Here is a 20,083-nt window from a genome sequence, read left to right as displayed (position 1 = left end):
TGGGCGCAGGCACTCGCTGTCTCCCAATGAATCCAGTGGGTCCACTTCAAAATAGAAGCTAATTTGGTCTTATACACTATCCATGAATCACACGTCAGGATATGGAAATCTGATTATAGATTGAATGATTGATTGCTCTGTCTGCTGCCTATCTCTTTGCTTTCCCTTGAGAATCTCCTGTTCCTGCTTCGGCACACACTGCATATTGATCATATGAATGTGCTTGAATAAACTATACTGCATTGTTTTTATTATTTTTAGAATTGAATAAACAAACCTTTTTTACAAAAAAGGTATAAGTCTAAATCTACTTAGGGCCTGATTACAATGCCAGTCGGACCAACTTCAGCGGTTCTGTCGGAGGTGGTTGGAGACAGTCGGACTGCCGCGGTCTCGTCAGAAGCAGTGAGTCTGACCACCATATTACAATGCATGCATCTTGTACTCAGACCGACTGCTGAAAGCCGGCTGACTCAGACCGCCTTTCTCCGACCGCCGAGATGATGGTCAGAGAAAAACAGCATCCATAGGGCAGTACAGGGATCTTCAACCACCGTCCGGATTATGATGTGGGTTTGACGACCCAACCGTAGTTTATGTTTATGTTTATGGAATTTTTATTGCGCACAACTACCCTAGGGTGTCTCGGCGCATGTAGGACTTCCTGGGACAGCAGCAGCCAGATGATCATTGATTAAATAACCAGGTTTTCAGAAGTTTACGGAAGATGATAAGAGTGGGACTGGTTTTAATGAACAAAGGAAATTTTTATTGCGCACAACTACCCTAGGGTGTCTCGGCACATGTAGGACTTCCTGGGACAGCAGCAGCCAGATGATCATTGATAAAATAACCAGGTTGTCAGAAGTTTACGGAAGATGATGAGAGTGGGACTGGTTTTAATGAACAAAGGGAGAGAATTCCATAGCCTGGGGGTTGCTACTAAGAAACGTCTGTCTCCCCAGGTGGTGGTTCTGGTACGTGGGACAGAAAGAAGATGGGTGGACGATGAGCGAAGTGATATTTTTGGAGCATAGATCCGAAAAGCATCTTTAAGAAACCTGGGTCCTGAGTCCTGGATGGCTTTATAGGCAATGCAGAGTGCCTTAAACTTTATCCAACTCTTGACCCTCAGCCAATGCAGATGACATATAGCCGAAGAGGTGGTGCGGTGACTGGGGATGCCGAGCAGAATTCTGGCTGCAGCGTTTTGGATTGATTGTAGTTTGGTTAAGACGTGTTCTTGAGTGTTGAGGAAGAGAGCGTTGCCATAATCCATCTTGGAAAAACCGAGGGTGGTGATCAATGTTTTTCCTGCAGCTGGAGGGAGATATGGCAACAGCTTCTTGATCTTCCTCAGGATATAGAAGGAGGATGAGACCACTGCGTTCACGTGGTGCTTAAATAACAGCTTTTCATCGAACATAACACCGAGGTTTCTGACCTTGGCAACTGGAGTGGGAGGGGAACCCATTTCAGTGGGCCACCAAATGGAGGACCATTCCGGTGAGAGGTTGCCAAAGGTCATCACCTCGGTTTTGTCCGAATTTAATTTCAAGCAGTTACTTGACATCCATGAACCAATGGCCAACATCCCCTCCTGGAATCTAGCAGCAACGGCTGGTCCATCCTTATGTACCGCCAACACCAGTTGGGTGTCATCCGCATAGGTTGTTAAGCGCAGCCCGTGTGCTTTTATCACCCTCGCCAAATCCGCCACATATATATTAAATAAAGTGGGGCTTAGCGAGGAGCCCTGGGGTACCCCGCACGGAAGGGTGAAGGTAGGCGAGTAGAAGGAGCCCAGTTTCACCGCCTGCGTGCGGTTGGCCAAAAATGAAGCAATAAGGTCCCTGGCAAGATGGGAGACCCCCAGGGATGTGACACGGTCGATCAAGATGGAATGATCGACCGTGTCAAAGGCAGCAGACAGATCCAGGAGTATTAGGACTTTAGTTTAGTTTTTGGCTGTGGTTCCCCGAGTGAGGAAGGCACGTACGGGGGGCGCTCCTTTAGTTTGAGGGCCCCTCAGTTGTGGAACACCTTGCCTTTGGCCTTACGGTCCTCCTCCAACCTGCTCCTGTTTACGAAGAGCCTTAAGACCTGGCTTTTTAACCTTTAGGATGTCTTTTTTTTCTCCCCTGTCTGTCGTCTGTTTATGGTGTTATGTTTTTTATTCTGAGCTGCCTCGATAAAGCGCCGGGACACTCCTTTGGAGTAGCCGTGCGCTATAGAAATAAATATATAACATAACATAACATAACAGGACCGCCGCCCCACCCTGGTCCATTATAGTCCTAATCTCGTCAGAGGCCTTTATCAGAGCGGTTTCTGTGCTATGACCCTTCCTGAACCCGAACTCGGTATCATCTAGAAGATGGTGACTGTCGATGAACCCTGAAAGCTGTTTGTTCATGACTGCCTCAAATATTTTGGCCGGGAATGGGAGGCAGGCGATCGGTCTATAACTGGCTGAATCCGCGGGGTCCAAGGTCGTTTTTTTTAACAGGGGCTTGATGACTGCCCTTTTCCAGATTTGGGGATAAATGCCTGTCTGGAAGATGGCATTACATAAGTCCATAAGCGGGGGTGTAATGACCTCAGTAAGAGCGCTCAGTATGGAAGGGGCACAAGGGTCTAAAGGAGATCCTGATTTGATGGAAGTGATCAGTTTGCTGATCAGGTCTGTCGAGACCAGCTGGAAGTTGCAAAAAAATAGGAGTGATTAAAGGGGCCGGAGGAGGGGGGTCAGGGTGATCCGAACATTTAGGGAGGGAGAAAGATGAATAGATATTAGTAACCTTGGTAGAAAAGAAAGTTGCTACCTCATTACAAAGATCTTGAGATGGCTCAATGGGAGGTCCTGTCGGAGGGTTGGAGAGAGAATCGACTACTTGAAATAGCCTTCTTGTGGAGTTCTGGGCAGATTCTATCTGGGCTTGAAAAAAAGCGCTTTTATGTTTAATAATGGATCTTTTGTATAGCGCTAGCGCATCTTTGTAGGTTTGCTTGTCTACAGGACTGTAATGCTTGCGCCAGCGTCTTTCTAAATTCCTACAATATTGCCGTTGTAGTCGAAGATCCTCAGTGAACCATTGGGCAGATGGTGTGGCCCGGTTGGAGATGATGGATTTCGCCGGGGCTACTTGATTAATAGCATCCAGAATCCACTTCTGGTACCTACTTGACGAAAGACTAGGATGTGGTGATGCCTCGTAAGGAGATCTAGCCAGAATATTGGACAATAAGGGGTAGTCCAGGTTTTTCCAGGCCCTGGTACTAAAGGGGGTACGAGAAGGATTAGGGTTATGAGCCAAAATAGTGAAAATGACTGCTAGGTGGTCCGACCATACTACAGGAAGAACAGTGACGAGTGAGATATTTGGGTGGTTGGTAAACAAACCATCAAGCGTGTGACCTGCTTGATGGGTAGGGGCTGCCACTAACTGCTGGAGACCTACCGCGGGAAACAACCATTACAACGCAACTTTTACAACGCACTACCATTACAACGAAACTTTTACAACGCAAAAACTATTACAACGCATGTATTTACAACGCATGTTTTTACAACGCAGGTACCTTTACAACGCATACCATTGCAACGTAAGTATTGGTAAGTATATAATTATATTTTAAATTTTATATGTTTGGGTTTTTTTAAGGGGTATTTTTAGGGTTCAGGGTCAGTTTTCAGTTTTTGGGTAAAAGGGCATTTTTAGGGTTCAGGGTCAGTTTTCAGTTTTTGGGTAAAGGGGTATTTTTAGGGTTCAGGGTCAGTTTTCAGTTTTTGGGTAAAGGGGTATTTTTAGGGTTCAGGGTCAGTTTTCAGTTTTTGGGTAAAGGGGTATTTTTAGGGTGCAGGGTCAGTTTTCAGTTTTTGGGTAAAGGGGTATTTTTAGGGTTCAGGGTCAGTTTTTGGGTAAAGGGGTATTTTTAGGGTTCAGGGTCAGTTTTCGGGTAAAGGGGTATTTTTAGGGTTCAGGGTCAGTTTTCAGTTTTTGGGTAAAGGAGTATTTTTAGGGTTCAGGGTCAGTTTTCAGTTTTTGGGTAAAGGGGTATTTTTAGGGTTCATGGTCGGTTTTCAGTTTTTGGGTAAAGGGGTATTTTTAGGGTTCAGGGTCGGTTTTCAGTTTTTGGGTAAAGGAGTATTTTTAGGGTTCAGGGTCAGTTTTGGGTTTTTGGGGTACAGGGGTATTTTTAGGGTTCAGGGTCAGTTTTGGGTTTTTGGGTAAAGGGGTATTTTTAGGGTTCAGGGTCAGTTTTGGGTTTTTGGGGTACAGGGGTATTTTTAGGGTTCAGGGTCAGTTTTGGGTTTTTGGGGTACAGGGGTATTTTTAGGGTTCAGGGTCAGTTTGGGGTTTTTGGGGTACAGGGGTATAAGATAAAAATAAAATAAAATTAAATTTAAATTAAATCAATTAAATTAAATTAAATTAAATTAAATTATATTATTTTCAATTATTTTAAATAAAAAAAAAAATAATATATACTTACCAATACTTACGTTGTAATGGTATGCGTTGTAAAAGTACCTGCGTTGTAAAACATGCGTTGTAAATACATGCATTGTAAAAGTTTTTGCGTTGTAAAAAATTCGTTGTAATGGCATGCGTTGTAAAAGTATGAGTTGTAACGTCATACATCCCCTACCGCGAGCAGATCAGTAATAAGTTGAGTGGTGTCTTTGTCCCCTACGACTTCCAGATGAAAGTTGAAGTCCCCCAAGATGGTGTAGTCAGAGTGGGATAAGGAGAGTTCCGTAAATTCGTCCAGGGCTGATAGGAAGCGGGTATGCGGGCCAGGGGGACGGTATAAAAGAATTCCTTTAAAAACTTGGTTGTAGTTAAGAGTAATGGAAAAAGTACAGGCTTCACAGTCCAGTCGATGAACAAGTTTGATTTTAGAGTGAAAAGCCGCTTTATGGATAATGGCTAAACCACCTCCTCTCCCCGTAGTTCTATCCTGTCTTACCACACAGAAGCCCTCCGGTGTGGCGGCACAGGAATCTGGGCCTGAGGCAGCATCTCCCCAGGATTCTGTTATAAACAGGATGTCCAGCTCCTGGTTTACTATGAATTCCCTGATGTCTAAGCTATGTTTCGAGAGGGAGCGGGCGTTAATAAGCGCCAAGCGAAAATAGCGCTTAGGTGTGGGGCTAAGACCATAAGCAGAAGGCATAGGCAATTTGAGAGTGTAGTTACAGCCTGGGCATGGGGCAGGGGCGGACACAAGGCAGCTGGTAGGGGGCAAGTGTCGACACCGCGTGCTGGTAGTAGGAGTATTGAGTTCCATCAGCTGAGAAGAGGAGTAGCGCAAAGAGGTGCTATGCGTATCAGAATGCCCGGGGCCAGGGGGAGTGGCCCTGGGCCCGGTACAGGCACGGACGGGCACAGACAGGCTTGCCGCTGGCGCGCCTCAGGCGCGCCCGCTGCGCGGATGGAAAGAGGGATTCATTTTATGGTGTATCAGCCCTCAATCAGCCGAACACTAGAGCGCTGTCCTCGTCCTCAGCAAAGATGGCGCCCGTAGTTCGTGCCACGAGGGGTAGCCGACTGACTGTCTCGGGTCGTCGGAAACTATGTATTTTGGGTGCATACTCACCTAAATCTGCTTCTCATCAGCAGCCTCCGCCGTGTATACCTTCATCCAGGTCCCCCCTACACCTCAGCTGGCTGCACTCTGATAACTACGATCCTGTGGGAGCCAGAATCCAGGTAAGTCATTATGCAGTATGTATCCACGGCGGAGTTAGTTTTGAAGCTGGAACTACCATCTGATGAGAAAGCCTCTGGTTTAAATATTCCCCCAGATGATAGAATAATCCTGACAAATAATAGACGAAGAGTCCAGTGGACAAATATACAGCAATCCCGCGTAAGATGGCTTCTCTGAATGACACCGTGATCCTGTGCCTAGTGGCAGCAGAACAGTATATTTCTAGTGATGGTACATTCACCTCCCTTATGCGACTTGCTGAGACCCATGAGGTGCTAGTTTTCACCGTGGCTGATATGTTTTCACCAGTAACACGTCCAAGAGGATGTAAAAAGCCTAAGCATCCCTGGTTCAAGCATATCTGTTGTGTGGCCAAGCTGGCACTGATTGCGAGAATTAAAACCAAAGACAGACTACTAATTACAGAAAAGAGAGCGATATACAAAGCTAAAACCATTGAAGCAAAAAAACTATGGGAGCTGGACAAGTGGGATACTTTGAAACAGGCACTATCCACTCGTGATAAGAAGGCTTTCTGGTCTATAGTCAACACAGGTAGTAGTGAAGGGAAGTCGGCCATTGAACCAAACATCGCAGCTGATGTTTGGAAGCAATATTTCAAGGCCCTGTATTACATGTCAGAGGATGAGGGCATTAGCAAAGCCAAAGTCCTATCCGTACTGCAGGTTATCTGCTCTGAAGCACCTCAGTTTACGCTCGAAGGGGAAACCAATGCTATTAGCAAAATTGCCCCCTCCGAAAAGCCCCTTGACTCTATAATATCATAGGTGATCTCTTTCACACGGAGCCTGTTATTTGGGGCCCATATTTGTGAACATTATTTAATGCTATATTGCAGGGAATGGCAATCCCAGCAACGTGGGCTGGCGCGGAAATCCTACCGGTTTACAAGACAGGTTCACCACTCCTCCCCTCTAACTATAAGCCCATAAGTTTAATAGATGTCAGCCAGAAAATCTTTGCTCGGGTACTGTTGGATTGTCTCCAGACCTGGATAGATGAACACAAAGTATTGAGCCCATTCCAAGCTGGCTTTAGGGAAAATACATCCACCATGGACCAAATATTCAGGCTTCAACTCCTGTACTGGAAAACGGTAATCATTGTATTGTATTGTAATTGCATTTATATAGCGGGTGGCAGCCTCTATCTGATCTTAGTGGATTTCAAATCTGCATTTGATCTGGTACCCAGAGGCAAACTGTGGGCCGTTTTAAATGACATGGGGGTGCCGTCCTAGCCTTGTGATATGCTTAGGCGCTTGCATGAAGGCAATTACGCCCAATTCAGGTTCAGCAAACATGGTGAACTCACCACTCCCATAGCTATAGATAGAGGGGTAAGGCAGGGATGTGTGCTAGCGCCCACCATTTTTTGTCTATTTATAAATGAATTGGTAGATTCTTTGAATGTGGGGATGGATAACAATGCACCTGAGAAAGCAAACCACAAAGTACCCGCCATGATGTTTGCCGATGACACTCTCCTGCTTTCAAAGTCACCAATGGGTATATAGAGAGTCCTTGATAACTTCAAGGCCTTCTGTGATAGCAGAGCTCTAGAGATTAACTGTCAAAAGACCAAGTATATGGTCTTTAATCAAAAAAGTTAAAACCGGCCCAACCCAAGTCTACATGGCATCCCATTGGAGAGGGTCTCTGTATTTGAGTATCTTGGTCTCATCCTAATGGAAAAAATGGATTGGGGGACCCACATTGATAATACAAGCCTGAGGCTAGCGCAGAACACAGGAGGGTTGCTGAAGGTGTATAGGAATTCTTTCCTCAAACCTATTGGTCCACTCTTAGAGATCTATAAAGTGCAAACAATGGGCGCTGGAATGTATGGGGCTGAACTGTGGGGGCATAGTCTTCATAGAAGTATCACCAAGTCCGAGAACAATTTCAGTAGGCAGCTGTGTGGCCTACCCCCTTGTTCTCCTGTTACACTGCTCCAATTGGATTCGGGGGTTAAACCAATTGCCAAAGAAACCCTCTAAAGACCTCTGACATATTGGCGTTGCATATGGGTAACCCCGGAACTGACTGTGTACAGGGATGAGCTAAAGGAGATCCTGGGCCTGCAGTGAGCGGGGAAATTACCATGGCTAGCGTATGTCAGGAACTCTTTTGTGGGGATGGGCAGAGCTAGTCTATGGCACAACCCTGAGGTAGCTTGTACCACAACTTCTAGAAAAGAACTGGTTCAAGGCTTTAGGGAAGGTAAACTTGCCCATTTACAGGGGAGCCCAGCAACAGGTTTACTGACAGTTGCGTTTCTGAATGTAAAACTACAATGTCAGCGGTCGCTCCGCTCTTCTGAAGCTAAACTGGTGTCAGTGCCCTTTGTAAAGAAGTCAAACTGGGGAGGCAAAAGTTTTGTGGTTGGAGCTGCCAATGCATGGAATGACTTTCCGTTGCAGCTTAGGTGCCTGACAAACCATCTTGACTTCAGGAAGTCTCTTAAGACGTGGCGTTTTGCTGTCTAACAACTGGCCTTCACAAACCCTGTGTTAGTAACCTCTGAAGGACATCATACGCATCGCCAGGACACCTTCGGGTATCAGTTCGCGCTATACAAATATTGATAACATGAACATAAAAGATGAGTGCATCCTAGAGCCTTCCCTGGAAAAGATACAACCTGCTTTACCGAGGAAATTGTATATTCAGTTCAGACATAGGAACTTGCTGATGCTTGTTTTTTCCAACAAATGGGCAGGTGCACTTGCTCTAGGCTGTCCAGCCTGTAATAATGTAGAGGAGTCAGAGCTGCATGTATGTTTGCTCTGTCCTGGCTTTAGTCATCCCAGACTGCGCTGGCTAATACAAATATGCAGAAATCTGGGGACCAAACGCCTTACAGAAGCCTTCAGGCTGTTGAAATATAATACTCTCCCTCCAACTGTATTTGCGGTGTCACAGATTCTATTTTCTATGTGGTATGTCCTCAAGACACGCCTGAAAGCCCATGTACAGGATTAAGCTGCCAAGTTTTTTTTTTAATTGGGCCCCTACCATCTATCTTTTTTAATGGAATGTCAAATGTCATTTTAAAGAGTTTTATTGATATTCTAATATTCCGAGATATTCCAGCCTCAATCTTATTGTCCTAATTGTATATACTACTATTGTGACCCCAATGACATGGTTGTACTTTGTGTATTAGTGGGGCGTGGGCTATCATTTTGCATTAGGAATCCAGGTTTCCGGGGCTTGAGCTTGTCTGTATTATTGCACTTGCACTTTTGTGTTATATAGACCGCAATAAAGTATTTGAACTGGAACTGGTATGTACACCATTGACTGAACTATGCACATTTCGGAACACTCCAGCAATGGGGGTACATGATGCACAAGGCACATTCCCACATATGTTATGCATGTGTGTACAATTCACATGTTTTCTGTGATTTTGTACGCTTTTGCAGTGACATATTCAGGGATATGTGCTCTGCTGTAGATGCGACTGCTGCAGTAGCAGCGGTTGCATCGTTATACCGCGGGGGGAAACTTCCCAGCCTCCGAAGTCGGAAAGGGCCCGCGAAGACTGCGGTCTGATGGTCAGTCCAACTGGCATCATAATCAGGCCCATAGTTATAAATTGTGCCGCAGTATGCTGCTGTATTTTTTAGGTATCTTGTGGTATATGCAGATGACAAGGCAGTATATAGTTGGCTAATGGCTGTATTTACAAAACTTAAAAAGCAGCCATGGCTGTGTAATAGTGCTTTTTTAAAATAGTTTTAGCCACACTAAAAAAACATCCGTGCTACTGTACAGCATTGTTACAAAATATTGGAAAAGCCATTCGCTCTCATAGATGAGACCTATTGGATTTGCCAATGCTTATTTGATGCATGGTGCAGGCTCACTTAAAGCAAAGTAAAAAAGTAACAAGGAATAGCGAATTAGTCTCCAAATTAGGAGCATAAAATAGGGTTAGATGATCTCCAGACAGATAATTCGTTTTCAGATTTTGGTTTCTGTGACTTTGGCACAAACTATATTTATATATTTTCTTTGGATCACTGACATAATATCGAGGGACATAATATCGACTATCAAAAATATCGGCGACAAAATATCGACAGACAGAATATCGAGTTTGTATCTACAAACAGGTAAGTACAAAAATATCGAGTAAAAAATATCGTTTACAAAAATATAGTTTATAAAAATATCGACTTTATTAAAAACAATGTTAAATTAAATTAATATTAAAAATTAATTACTAAAATATACTTAAATTAACTTATAATAATTAAATAAATAATAAAAGCTATAAAAAAAATTTACAATCATATTTGTTGTTAAAACATATATATATATATATAGTAACATAATATAATTAAATAATATCCAATATTATTACCGTACGATAGCGGAAGTGTAAAAATTACTATTCCCAGTCCAGAGAGTGCAAAAGTAGGGAAAGCGTTGGATAGCGTAGGGATAAAAATTACTATTCCCACTCCAGTGAGTACAACAGTAGGGAAAGCGTTGGATAGCGTTGGGGTAATATTTACTATTCCCACTCCAGTGGGTGCAACAGTAGGGAAAGCATTGGATAGCGTAGGAGTAAAAATTACTATTCCCACTCTAGTGAGTGCAACAGTAGGGAAAGCGTTGGATAGCGTAGGGGTTAAAATTACTATTCCCACTCCAAAGAGTGCAACAGTAGGGAAAGCGTTGTATAGCGTAGGGGTAAAAATTACTATTCCCACTCCAGTGGGTGCAACAGTAGGGAAAGCGTTGGATAGCGTAGGGGTAAAAATTACTATTCCCACTCCAGTGAGTGCAACAGTAGGGAAAGCGTTGGATAGCGTAGAGGTAAAAATTACTATTCCCACTCCAGTGGGTGCAACAGTGGGGAAAGCGTTGGATAGCGTAGGGGTAAAAATTACTATTCCCACTCCAGTGAGTGCAACAGTAGGCAAAGCGTTGGATAGCATAGGGGGTAAAAATTACTATTCCCACTCCAGTGAGTGCAACAGTAGGGAAAACGTTGGATAGCGTAGGGGTAAAAATTACTATTCCCACTCCAAAGAGTGCAACAGTAGGGAAAGCGTTGGATAGCGTAGCGGTTAAAATTACTATTCCCACTCCAAAGAGTGCAACAGTAGGGAAACCATTACATAGCGTAGCGGTTAAAATTACTATTCCCACTCCAGAGAGTGCAACAGTAGGGAAAGTAAATACTTCATATATTATTTAAAAAAATATAAATATTTATAAAAAATTTATTAAAAGTAATTACCAATTTAATATAATATAATAATCAATTAAAATTACAAATTAAAATTAATTATTACAATTAGTTACCTATTAATACAAATTAATTACAAATTAACAATTAATTATTTAACAATTAAAAATTAATTAACAATTAATTCAAATTAAATACAATTAAATAAATTGAATTATTTAATTATTTGAAAATAAATTACTTCCCACCCTATTCCCCTATAAACCCACAACCCGCTACAGAAAATAAATTAGTAAAATTAACATAATTAGCAATTAATCAATTAAATAAAATTAATTGGCAATTAAAATTTAAATAATTACCCATAAAAAATTAATTAACAATTATTTCTAAATAAATACCAATAAATAATTTTACTTATTTAATTAATTATAAATACATTACTTCCACCCAATTCCCCTATAAACCCACCACCCGCTACAGAAAATAAATTAGTAAAATTAACATAATTAGCAATTAATCAATTAATTAAAATTAATTGCCAATTAAACTTTAATTAATTGCCAAATATAAATTAATTAACAATTAATTAAAAATGAATACCAATAAATAAATTTACATATTTAATTAATTATAATTAAATTACTTCCCACCCTATTCCCCTATAAACCCACAACCCACTACAGAATTAAATTACGCAAAAATTAAAAAAACTAAATTCATTAATTAAAATTAATTATAACATAAATACACACTTTTCACACATATAATAACATAAAAAACACTATAAAAAATTCGATATTATTACATTTCGATAATTTTAATAACCTATATTATATACTTCGATATTTTAACTTTCTATATTTTTAACATTCGATATTACATTACTTACCTTAAAAACGATATTTTTGATGTCTATATTCTGTCCATTCGATATTTTGTCCATTCTATATTTTAAACTCGATATTATGTCCATTCGATATTTTGACTGTTTACCATTTTCTTTGTGGCCTTTTGAATCTTCTTTACTTTGAAGTATATACGTAAAAAAAATGAATACATACATATGTTAATCTTGCATATTTTAGATGAAACTTCATGTTTGTTATGAGATGTACATTTTTTGGTGGGTGTGCCTGCAAATTGTTTTATGGTGCACATGGTCACCCACAAAGTTCCTGATGGTTGAAATGCAAAGGTGGGAAAAACGCATGGCTGTAGATCATGGTACGGTACAACTTCGTAAGATCCGGTATTTCAAATCTGTAAATCAGTGTGTTCTGTGGTGGCTGTTTGTGTAAGAGAAAATGCCTTTGGTGCCTATTGTTCATGAACCCTGTGCACAGAGGCAATATTTGAGGCACCGCCTGACCTGTAGATCATTGCACTTTGTGAGTGAGGTTAGGCTTCCGGTTTGCCTACAGCTAAGATTGCCATTGTTCAGTCAAGTAATATTCATGTTTCTGTCTTTGGTTTTACAGAGATGTGGTATGGTGTATTTCTGTGGGCCCTGGTCTCCTCCATCTCCTTCCATGTCCCTGCTGGGTTACTGGCACTGTTCACACTCTGGCATCACAAGTACGGGAAGTTCATGTCTGTGGGTATCCTGCTGATGGGCATAATCGGACCAATTTCTGCTGGTATTCTAACAAGTATGTGCTGACCCTATTAAAAGCAGCTAAAATGTACACGTTTCTCTTTTTGATTATACATTTATGTATGCCTTCTAGCAGGAATCAAAATAGTTGCTCCCTTACTGAGAGCTTAGAGAACTCCCCGACTGTTCTTTTACATCCTGGTTCTTTTTGATCCTGATTCTTTTTCATTCTTAGCCTGTTTATCTCCGTCACCTATTTTGGGGGCTGTAAACTGCTTTTTAAGCAATTAATACTGGGCTCTGTGCGCTTTTACTTTCTGTGAACACGTGTGTATAATAAATGGCATGCACCCACCCCTGTTTCTAGACTCTCACCAGTGATTGTCCTGCCGAATGCTGTATCTTGGATAGCGCTTCTCCTCATTTAATGAATAAGTTACTCATGGCCAAGAGCAGAATAACTTTGGGTTTTACTGTGCTGCCACTACAGTCTGAACACAGTAAATGCATGAAGGCACTTCTGTATTGCGCTTTATAATTTCAAGGTAAGATATAACCGAAATTCAGGAAGACCCTCTGAAATCCAAAGATGGTTACAAGGAGCACTCACCAGAAGATACGAAGTTGCAACACACTTGAGGTAGTAGTCTTAATTCTGACCACAGCTGTATCTTCAGGGTACAAGGATTGCATTTAAATATTTTAGCTGTTTGCATGTTCTGTTAATTATATGGTATACTCCCAGCAAGCACACAATACAAAACGAAAACATTTAAAACACATCGATACGCATAAAGGTAGTTAATGTTTATCTGGCTTTTACATGAGCCATATTCTTTTATAAAGGATGCGCGACCGTCCGTCGCGGGTCGGCCAAAGGGCGGCCTGTTAACTTTCATCTCCCTCAAAGTGATGGGCAGGTATTGTAAACTGGAAACTGGGTGCGGTTGAGATTATCCCAGCACATGCCCCGAAGGCTCTTATTATACATTTATATAACTCCTTCGATAAATCAGTTGCTAATGAACATTTATGTAGTCTAAATCACTTTTGAGATACTTATAGAGAGAAGCAAGTTGTGCAGTTCTCCATCATTTTACTTGGAGGTTTTGATATTCACATGTGTAATAAATTGTGTCAGGTCTTTGATGAACTTGTCCCAGGTGATAACCTAGAGACCCATTTTGAACATTCCACGCAAGGGAGATACTTAGAGGATACTCTTGCAGATTTTATGGCTGGTTCTCCCACACATGATAGAGGAAGGGGTGGGTATTCCCACCTTTAAGGGCAGGGATTTGTTCTCCACTATTGATTACATATTTGTTAGTACTGCTTTACTCCCCTGCATGCTAGACTATGCAGTATATTGGACTCATTTTAGTGATCACAATCCCGTCCATATTAGCCTTCGTGGATCTTCAAAGCCCGCAGAGGCGGTGGAGACCATGACCACTGAATCTACATTAAAAACCAGGGATAAGGGGCGCAGGCTGAAATGGGCTAAGGTGGTACCAGACCTCTTTTTAATTGATATGCTAAATGTTGTAAGGAACCCGATAGCCATCTGTCTAGATAGCACTCTAGAGGGAGAGGTGATCGCCGCAGCTTTTGATAAGATCTTGCAACATGTACAGAGCGCCCTCTCCCTACCTAATAAGGAAGGGGCTCAGAAGGAAGAGAGATGGTTTGACGGTAATTGTTCAACAGCCCACCAGACGTTACTACGTGTCCTGAAACCGACACCTCAGGATAGAAATAAAATAGTGGTAGGTCTGAATATAAGCGATCATTATTTAAACGTAAAGCGGAAATTAAACAAGAAGCATGGGAGGATCTGTTGACTGTGGACGTGTTCAAGAATAGCGTGAAATTTTGGGAAATCGTCAACAGACCTTTCTTTTCGGGCCTTGGGGGAAACAGGGCGAGTGCAACATCCCAGAGGAGCTTTGGTTTAACCATTTTAAACAAATCTATGGGGATCAACTTGATCAGGTCAATGCAGGCTCCTTTTGTTCAAAAGGAGTATATAACATTTTCTGCACAAGAGGTGGCTGTGGCGATAGCCCACATGTCCAGAAACAAAGCACCGGGCCCGGATGGGGCCCCTGCTGACCTTTTTAGGTCTGATATCAATTTATGGTCAAAGATATTGGCTAATTTTTTTAATGCAGTCTGTTCAAAAGGACTGCCTACATCCTGGTCAACATCTACTATTGTCCCCGTTTTTAAAAAGGGTGATAGAGGGGACCGAAGGTGCTATAGACCAATATCGCTGATCGATTCTACAGTCAAGGTGTTGGGGAGAGTGGTACTCAGCAGATTGACTGAATGGATCAAGGAGCGCAATGTTCTGTCAGACCTGCAATATGGTTTCAGGAAAGGTAGAGGCACCTTGGACCAGTGCCTTAACCTCTATCTTTTAATAGGGAAATACACAATGGCCTTGTAGGGGACTCAACATCTTGCCTTTATGGACCTTACTTCGGCATTTGAGTGGGTGAACATATCTAAGCTCTGGGATCTTCTACTAGAAATGGGGATGGATAAGAACATTGTGTATTTTCTGGTTGACTTGCACAGGGACCTATCAGTAGCAGTAAGGTTCGATCAAAGGGGTAATCTAACGAAGAAGATATACATTGCGAGAGGAGTTAGACAAGGTTATATTTTGGCACCCTTGCTATTTACGCTTTATATTAATCACCTTGAACCGGTTTTATGTGGAGCTGCTAAAGATATTCCCCGCATAAGAAGCAGATCGATCCCTGCTTTGCTTTACGCAGATGATGCTGCGCTCCTAGCACGCTCAGTTGTGGGCCTTCAGCACCTGTTGACCGCCTTTACTAATTTTATGGGTTCATTAGACTTAAGTGTAAATTTGTCTAAAGCACACATTATGAGTCTGGGAGGGAAGTCCAAGATATCCAAAACGTTTTGTTGTGGCAGGACCGAAGTAACCAGGGTCTCTACATTCCCGTACCTGGGTGTTTTATTCGATGATAGGTGCTCATGGGTTCCTCAAAGGAAGGCAAAGAGAAATGCTATGGCTCGATTGACAGGAGCAACACTTGATTTTGCCCGGAGGCTGGGTGCTAAGCCTGTGCAGGCTATGCTGAACATATATAAGGCTTAGAATATTGCTGTTGTTAAGTATGGCCCTGATATTTGGGGTTATAGTAATAATTGTACTGAATTACAAATTGTTGAAAACAAATTTTTAAGAACCTTGCTTTCAGTACCCCAATCCACATCCTCGTATATTCATCAGGAGATGGGTATTGGTTAGGTGGTGGACTCGATTAGAATGTTGCAGATTCTTAAATGGATCTCGATCTGGTCGAACCTGGAGCTGGTGTTAAAAAGGGAGATTATACGAGATTATAGGGCCAGCAATATACCGTGGTTGAGATATCTGAAAAGCACAGCTGAGTTATTAGGCCGACCAGCCTTCTTTGACAACCCTGAAACAATATGCAAAAAAGACCTTTTGTGGGTCAAGACCACGTTTATGCGCATAGCGTCATCAGAAAGAGAGGCCTGTGGTAAATATTTTAGTAATTTACCTTGATCGGAATTTCTATATCAATAAGGTCAAGTATGAAGAGCAGAGTCCGTGGTGGTTCGAATTCAGGGTCTTTATTCAGTAACTCGAGTTAAGGGAGAGCTCCGTCACCTGAGGAGGATCGGAAGAATCTCTAACTTTATTATCGGAACACATTGTATTTATACACAGAATAGAGGAATGAGCTTCCCTTTAATGCAGGCACGTGTCATATGTTGCAATAAAACAGAAGTCATGACTAGGAAAAGAGGCTGCGTCATGAAAAGAGGAAACATGGCAGAGGAGATGAGGCTGCGTCATGATTAGAATGAGGAAGCACAAGAGAAGCAGAAATGTGGAGAAGTAACACTAGGCTGGTTCCTTAGATAAGGGAGAGGTGGTTGTGACAGGATGTCTGTTTGTCGTGTTTCAGCATTTGGGGGTTCTTCTTCTCGGAATTGGTTGTCGTGGTTTTAGCAGAACGGGGCCTATTTCTCGGAATCTGCCTCATTATAGGGAAATGGTTACAAATTGGGGGGGGGTCTTGTTCTCGGCATCGGCTTGACCACAGGAATGTATGGTTTGAGTGAGAAAGCTGGTTCTCGGAATCGCCCTGACCCTAAGGATGTACCTGTGAATTTTAGGGGAAGGAGAGTGCGTGTGTAACTTTGTGTGCGCGTGATCGGTTTTTGCTCGTGTGCTCGTTTTCTGGCATGATGGGTTCGAGGACGTGACTGAAAGGGTGTATGAAGGGACATAAACTACGAATAATAATCATTTTCCACAGGCCGTGGAATTACTGAAACCCACAGTCCGTGCCCACCAGTTCCTTAAAACTTCTTATTTTATGGAGCCTTATTTTGATATTGTCACCAAACCCCAGCACCGCTTTCTCCTGACGAGATTTAGGTTTAATTATCTACATCTCCTGCTGGCGGGCCCTCCAGATTGGGCACAGATAGAGGACTTGGGTCCATGCTCTTGTGATTGCTTCTCAAGGCAGGACACAATGCATTTTGTCATTTTTTGTGATAATTATTTATTCATACGCAGGCACTATATCCTTCCTATCTTAAAGAATAAAGGTTTCCTGCAGGCTAGACCGGCACTTACAGATCTGCAGATGCTGAGTAGTCCCTGAGAAACCTTTAGCATTGCGAGCTTTTTTGCAGCAGCTGTTAGATTAAGGAAAAAAAGATATAGCGAGCGAACATGATTAGGTAATCAGATCCTTTTTATGTATCATTGATCTATTGTGTATGAAATGTTTTGATACTGTGGTGTATATATATATATATTCAGATTTGAGATTACTTTTGAATTGTGGCTGATTTTATGTACAAAAAAAAGAAAAATTCAGCTTTGATATATGATGGGTATTTTTAACATGCTTTTATGGTTTTAAATAACAGAATAAAGTGATTTTTGACTTGAGCCATATTCTTATTATGTAGAGCATAATAATGTAAACCTCCTCCTCCGCTCTAAAAATAAGAGTTTGTCTGGTGGAATAAAGATGAGGATACTGGTACCCAGTCTCTACTTTGAAAAGGTGCCTTTAGAACCCATGAATGCTATAAAATCAATGGAGGCACCCCTTAAGAGCCAATACCTTTAGACTTCTAAAATGACTATCCAAAATCCCTCTCTCCAAAGCACTCTCAGAAAACCTGAACAGCTGTCCACTATTGACCAATAGTGGTCAAAGTCCAATTCATTGGAACCCTGGGCCAGTTAAGTTTCAACAGGTCCCTTAAGTCTTTGTGGGATGACTGATAGAACATAATTGGTACATTCCCACTATGCCTCACAAAAGTGCCCAAAAGTAAAGGTGCCTAACAGTGACCATTGTAATTGTTTCCTCTGGCAGGCACCCACGGTAGTCTTGAGTGTCACTGGTGGTTGAGGACTGCTTGACAGCAAAGGTTTACAGGGGATAGATAGCACATTTAACCCGAAGACATTTCAGAACCATAACGGCTAGAGCAGTGGTTAAAATGATTCTGGAATCAGCATCATTTGCTCCAGTCACTTGGCCTGAATCCTGTACCAAGAGTTGAAGACCAGCTGTTTGCTGGTTTGCCATTGCTTATTGACAAAAGTGGTACACATGGATATAGAAGAGGTCTGTGAAGTAGGTCACTTTATGTGGGTCAAAATAACAACCTAGATATATATGGTGATCAGGCTATTGAATCCTAATTATTGTCAAAGTAGGTGTAGATGCACTATTATTAACTGTGCATGACAATATTTCAAAGATATTATTGTCATAATAAGTGTGGGGTCTATATTATGACTGTAGAGCTGTGGTACAATGCCGGCAGGGACATGTCAGTCTCAACCTTCGTGACCCTTGAAGGTGATGATGGTGCATCTCAACTGATTTGCAGATTCTGCATCTTCTTGTTGACTGAACATGGTCTCTTGGAGAGCCTCCGTTCCGTGAACTGTCCTCACGATGGTCCTTCCAATCAGTTAGGGCTTGTGTTCGCCTCTTTTGGCTCAACTTTCCTCCGATCAGCCACATTTCAGCGTGTCATTCAGAAGGCAGGTCTTCCTTCTCTCTTCAGGTCAAGCAGCATGTCCACTCTGCCTGCTCCCAAAACTTGGGACTTGTTTATGGGCAGAATGGCAGCCAAATAATGAGCTCCACTGCTGGACCAACTCTCTCCCTTCGCTGCATGTGTACAGGCTTCCAAGTCCAGGCACTGAGGATAATCCTAGTAAAGGATGATGGGGTCAGTTCTTTTCTTTTCTTCAAGTCCAGAGGTGGATTTCCAAAGTCAATTAGAGGGGCTGCAGTATTTGAAAGCCTTGATGCTCTTCCACTCATGGAGAGAGCATGTATCCTACTGTAGTTTCCAATTTTGCAGGTTTTGTGCCCTGCAGTCAATACTGATATACGTTTGGGCTTTCCCAGGTGTTTTGTTTATTGGCCTCCATCTAGATTTACTTTTTTGGGGGACCTCACCACAACGCAAGAAACTGCAAAGGGCTGGTATTTACTCTTACAAAAGGAACCTGAACTAAGACAAAAAAAAGTGCTATCTATCTTCTCCGCCTACCCAGTGTAACAGTTTCATAGAGAGGTGCCTACGAGTTTCTAAGTCTGACTGCAGTGACTGATAGGTTCCTTGCCAGCCTGTCTCAATGGAAACCAAGATTTGGTGCAGCGCAAACACTTGAGGTCCATTGGACACCAGCATCAAATCCCCTCACACTAGACATGTTTCAGGTGTCCTTCATACATGTCCAAAATATGTTGGAGATCAAAGAATCCAACTGTGGGGTACTATATAGACCTTTTCCAAGGGAGATCCAGTAAGTAGTCTTCCCACAGTGGTGCAGGTAAAAAAGACCTGTGTCTTAAATTTAAACCTGCTGGCACCATTGTCAGTTTCTTGGTCACTGCACAGACTGGGTTAAAAGGCTAGTAGCCTTCTGTAAAAAAAAAAAGATAAACTTTGAGTTACTCCAGTAGAATACATTTACATTACGGACAGAACCCCAAACGGGTTTGCATATTTTCATGCTCAAAAGGGAAAAACCTACATGGAAACCCAGAATTATTTTTTTTAGATATAAATCTTCAGATTTTTGATTTTGGACTGTAAAAAACAAAACAGAAGGAAGCAAGAAACAAAACACCACCCAATATCTAACAACAGTAGACAGTGCTCACCCCCACCCAAGGTTAGGTATGAACATCAACTATGTGTGTCTTCTTGAAGGTAAAAAATACAAAGACCTTATACCGTTCTACATCATGCAATAGGTTTTGAAAATGACACGGTTTGGAGACACAAATGTTCTTGTGTTTCGTTTAACTCTCTCTGTTCCTCCACCCTGGCACAATAATCTATACCACAGCGCCATACCATATGCAGATGTGCATGCACACCATTTCAGTAACATGCAATACGCCTGTTAGCAACCATTGCTTCTATGGCAAATAGGGCATCTGGTACCTATGGACCTCCTAGTCGCCCATG

The 20,083-nt window shown here is 42.1% G+C and overlaps 1 protein-coding gene across 1 annotated transcript in view; it reads left to right on the top strand.

The window, feature by feature from the left end:
- TMEM170A (transmembrane protein 170A) overlaps positions 1-20,083 on the top strand; it is a 162,269-nt gene that overhangs the window by 25,339 nt on the left and 116,847 nt on the right. Inside the window, exon 2 of the mRNA XM_078668605.1 lies at positions 12,429-12,599. Within this exon, the coding sequence (XP_078524731.1) occupies positions 12,429-12,599 (171 nt within the window). The remainder of the gene's footprint in view (positions 1-12,428; positions 12,600-20,083) is intronic.

This window comes from Lissotriton helveticus, chromosome 12 (genome assembly GCF_964261635.1).
Source record: "Lissotriton helveticus chromosome 12, aLisHel1.1, whole genome shotgun sequence".
Classification (NCBI taxonomy): Eukaryota; Metazoa; Chordata; class Amphibia; order Caudata; family Salamandridae; genus Lissotriton; species Lissotriton helveticus.
Note: the sequence above shows the minus strand (reverse complement) of the source record. Positions and strands in the feature narration are given on the sequence as shown.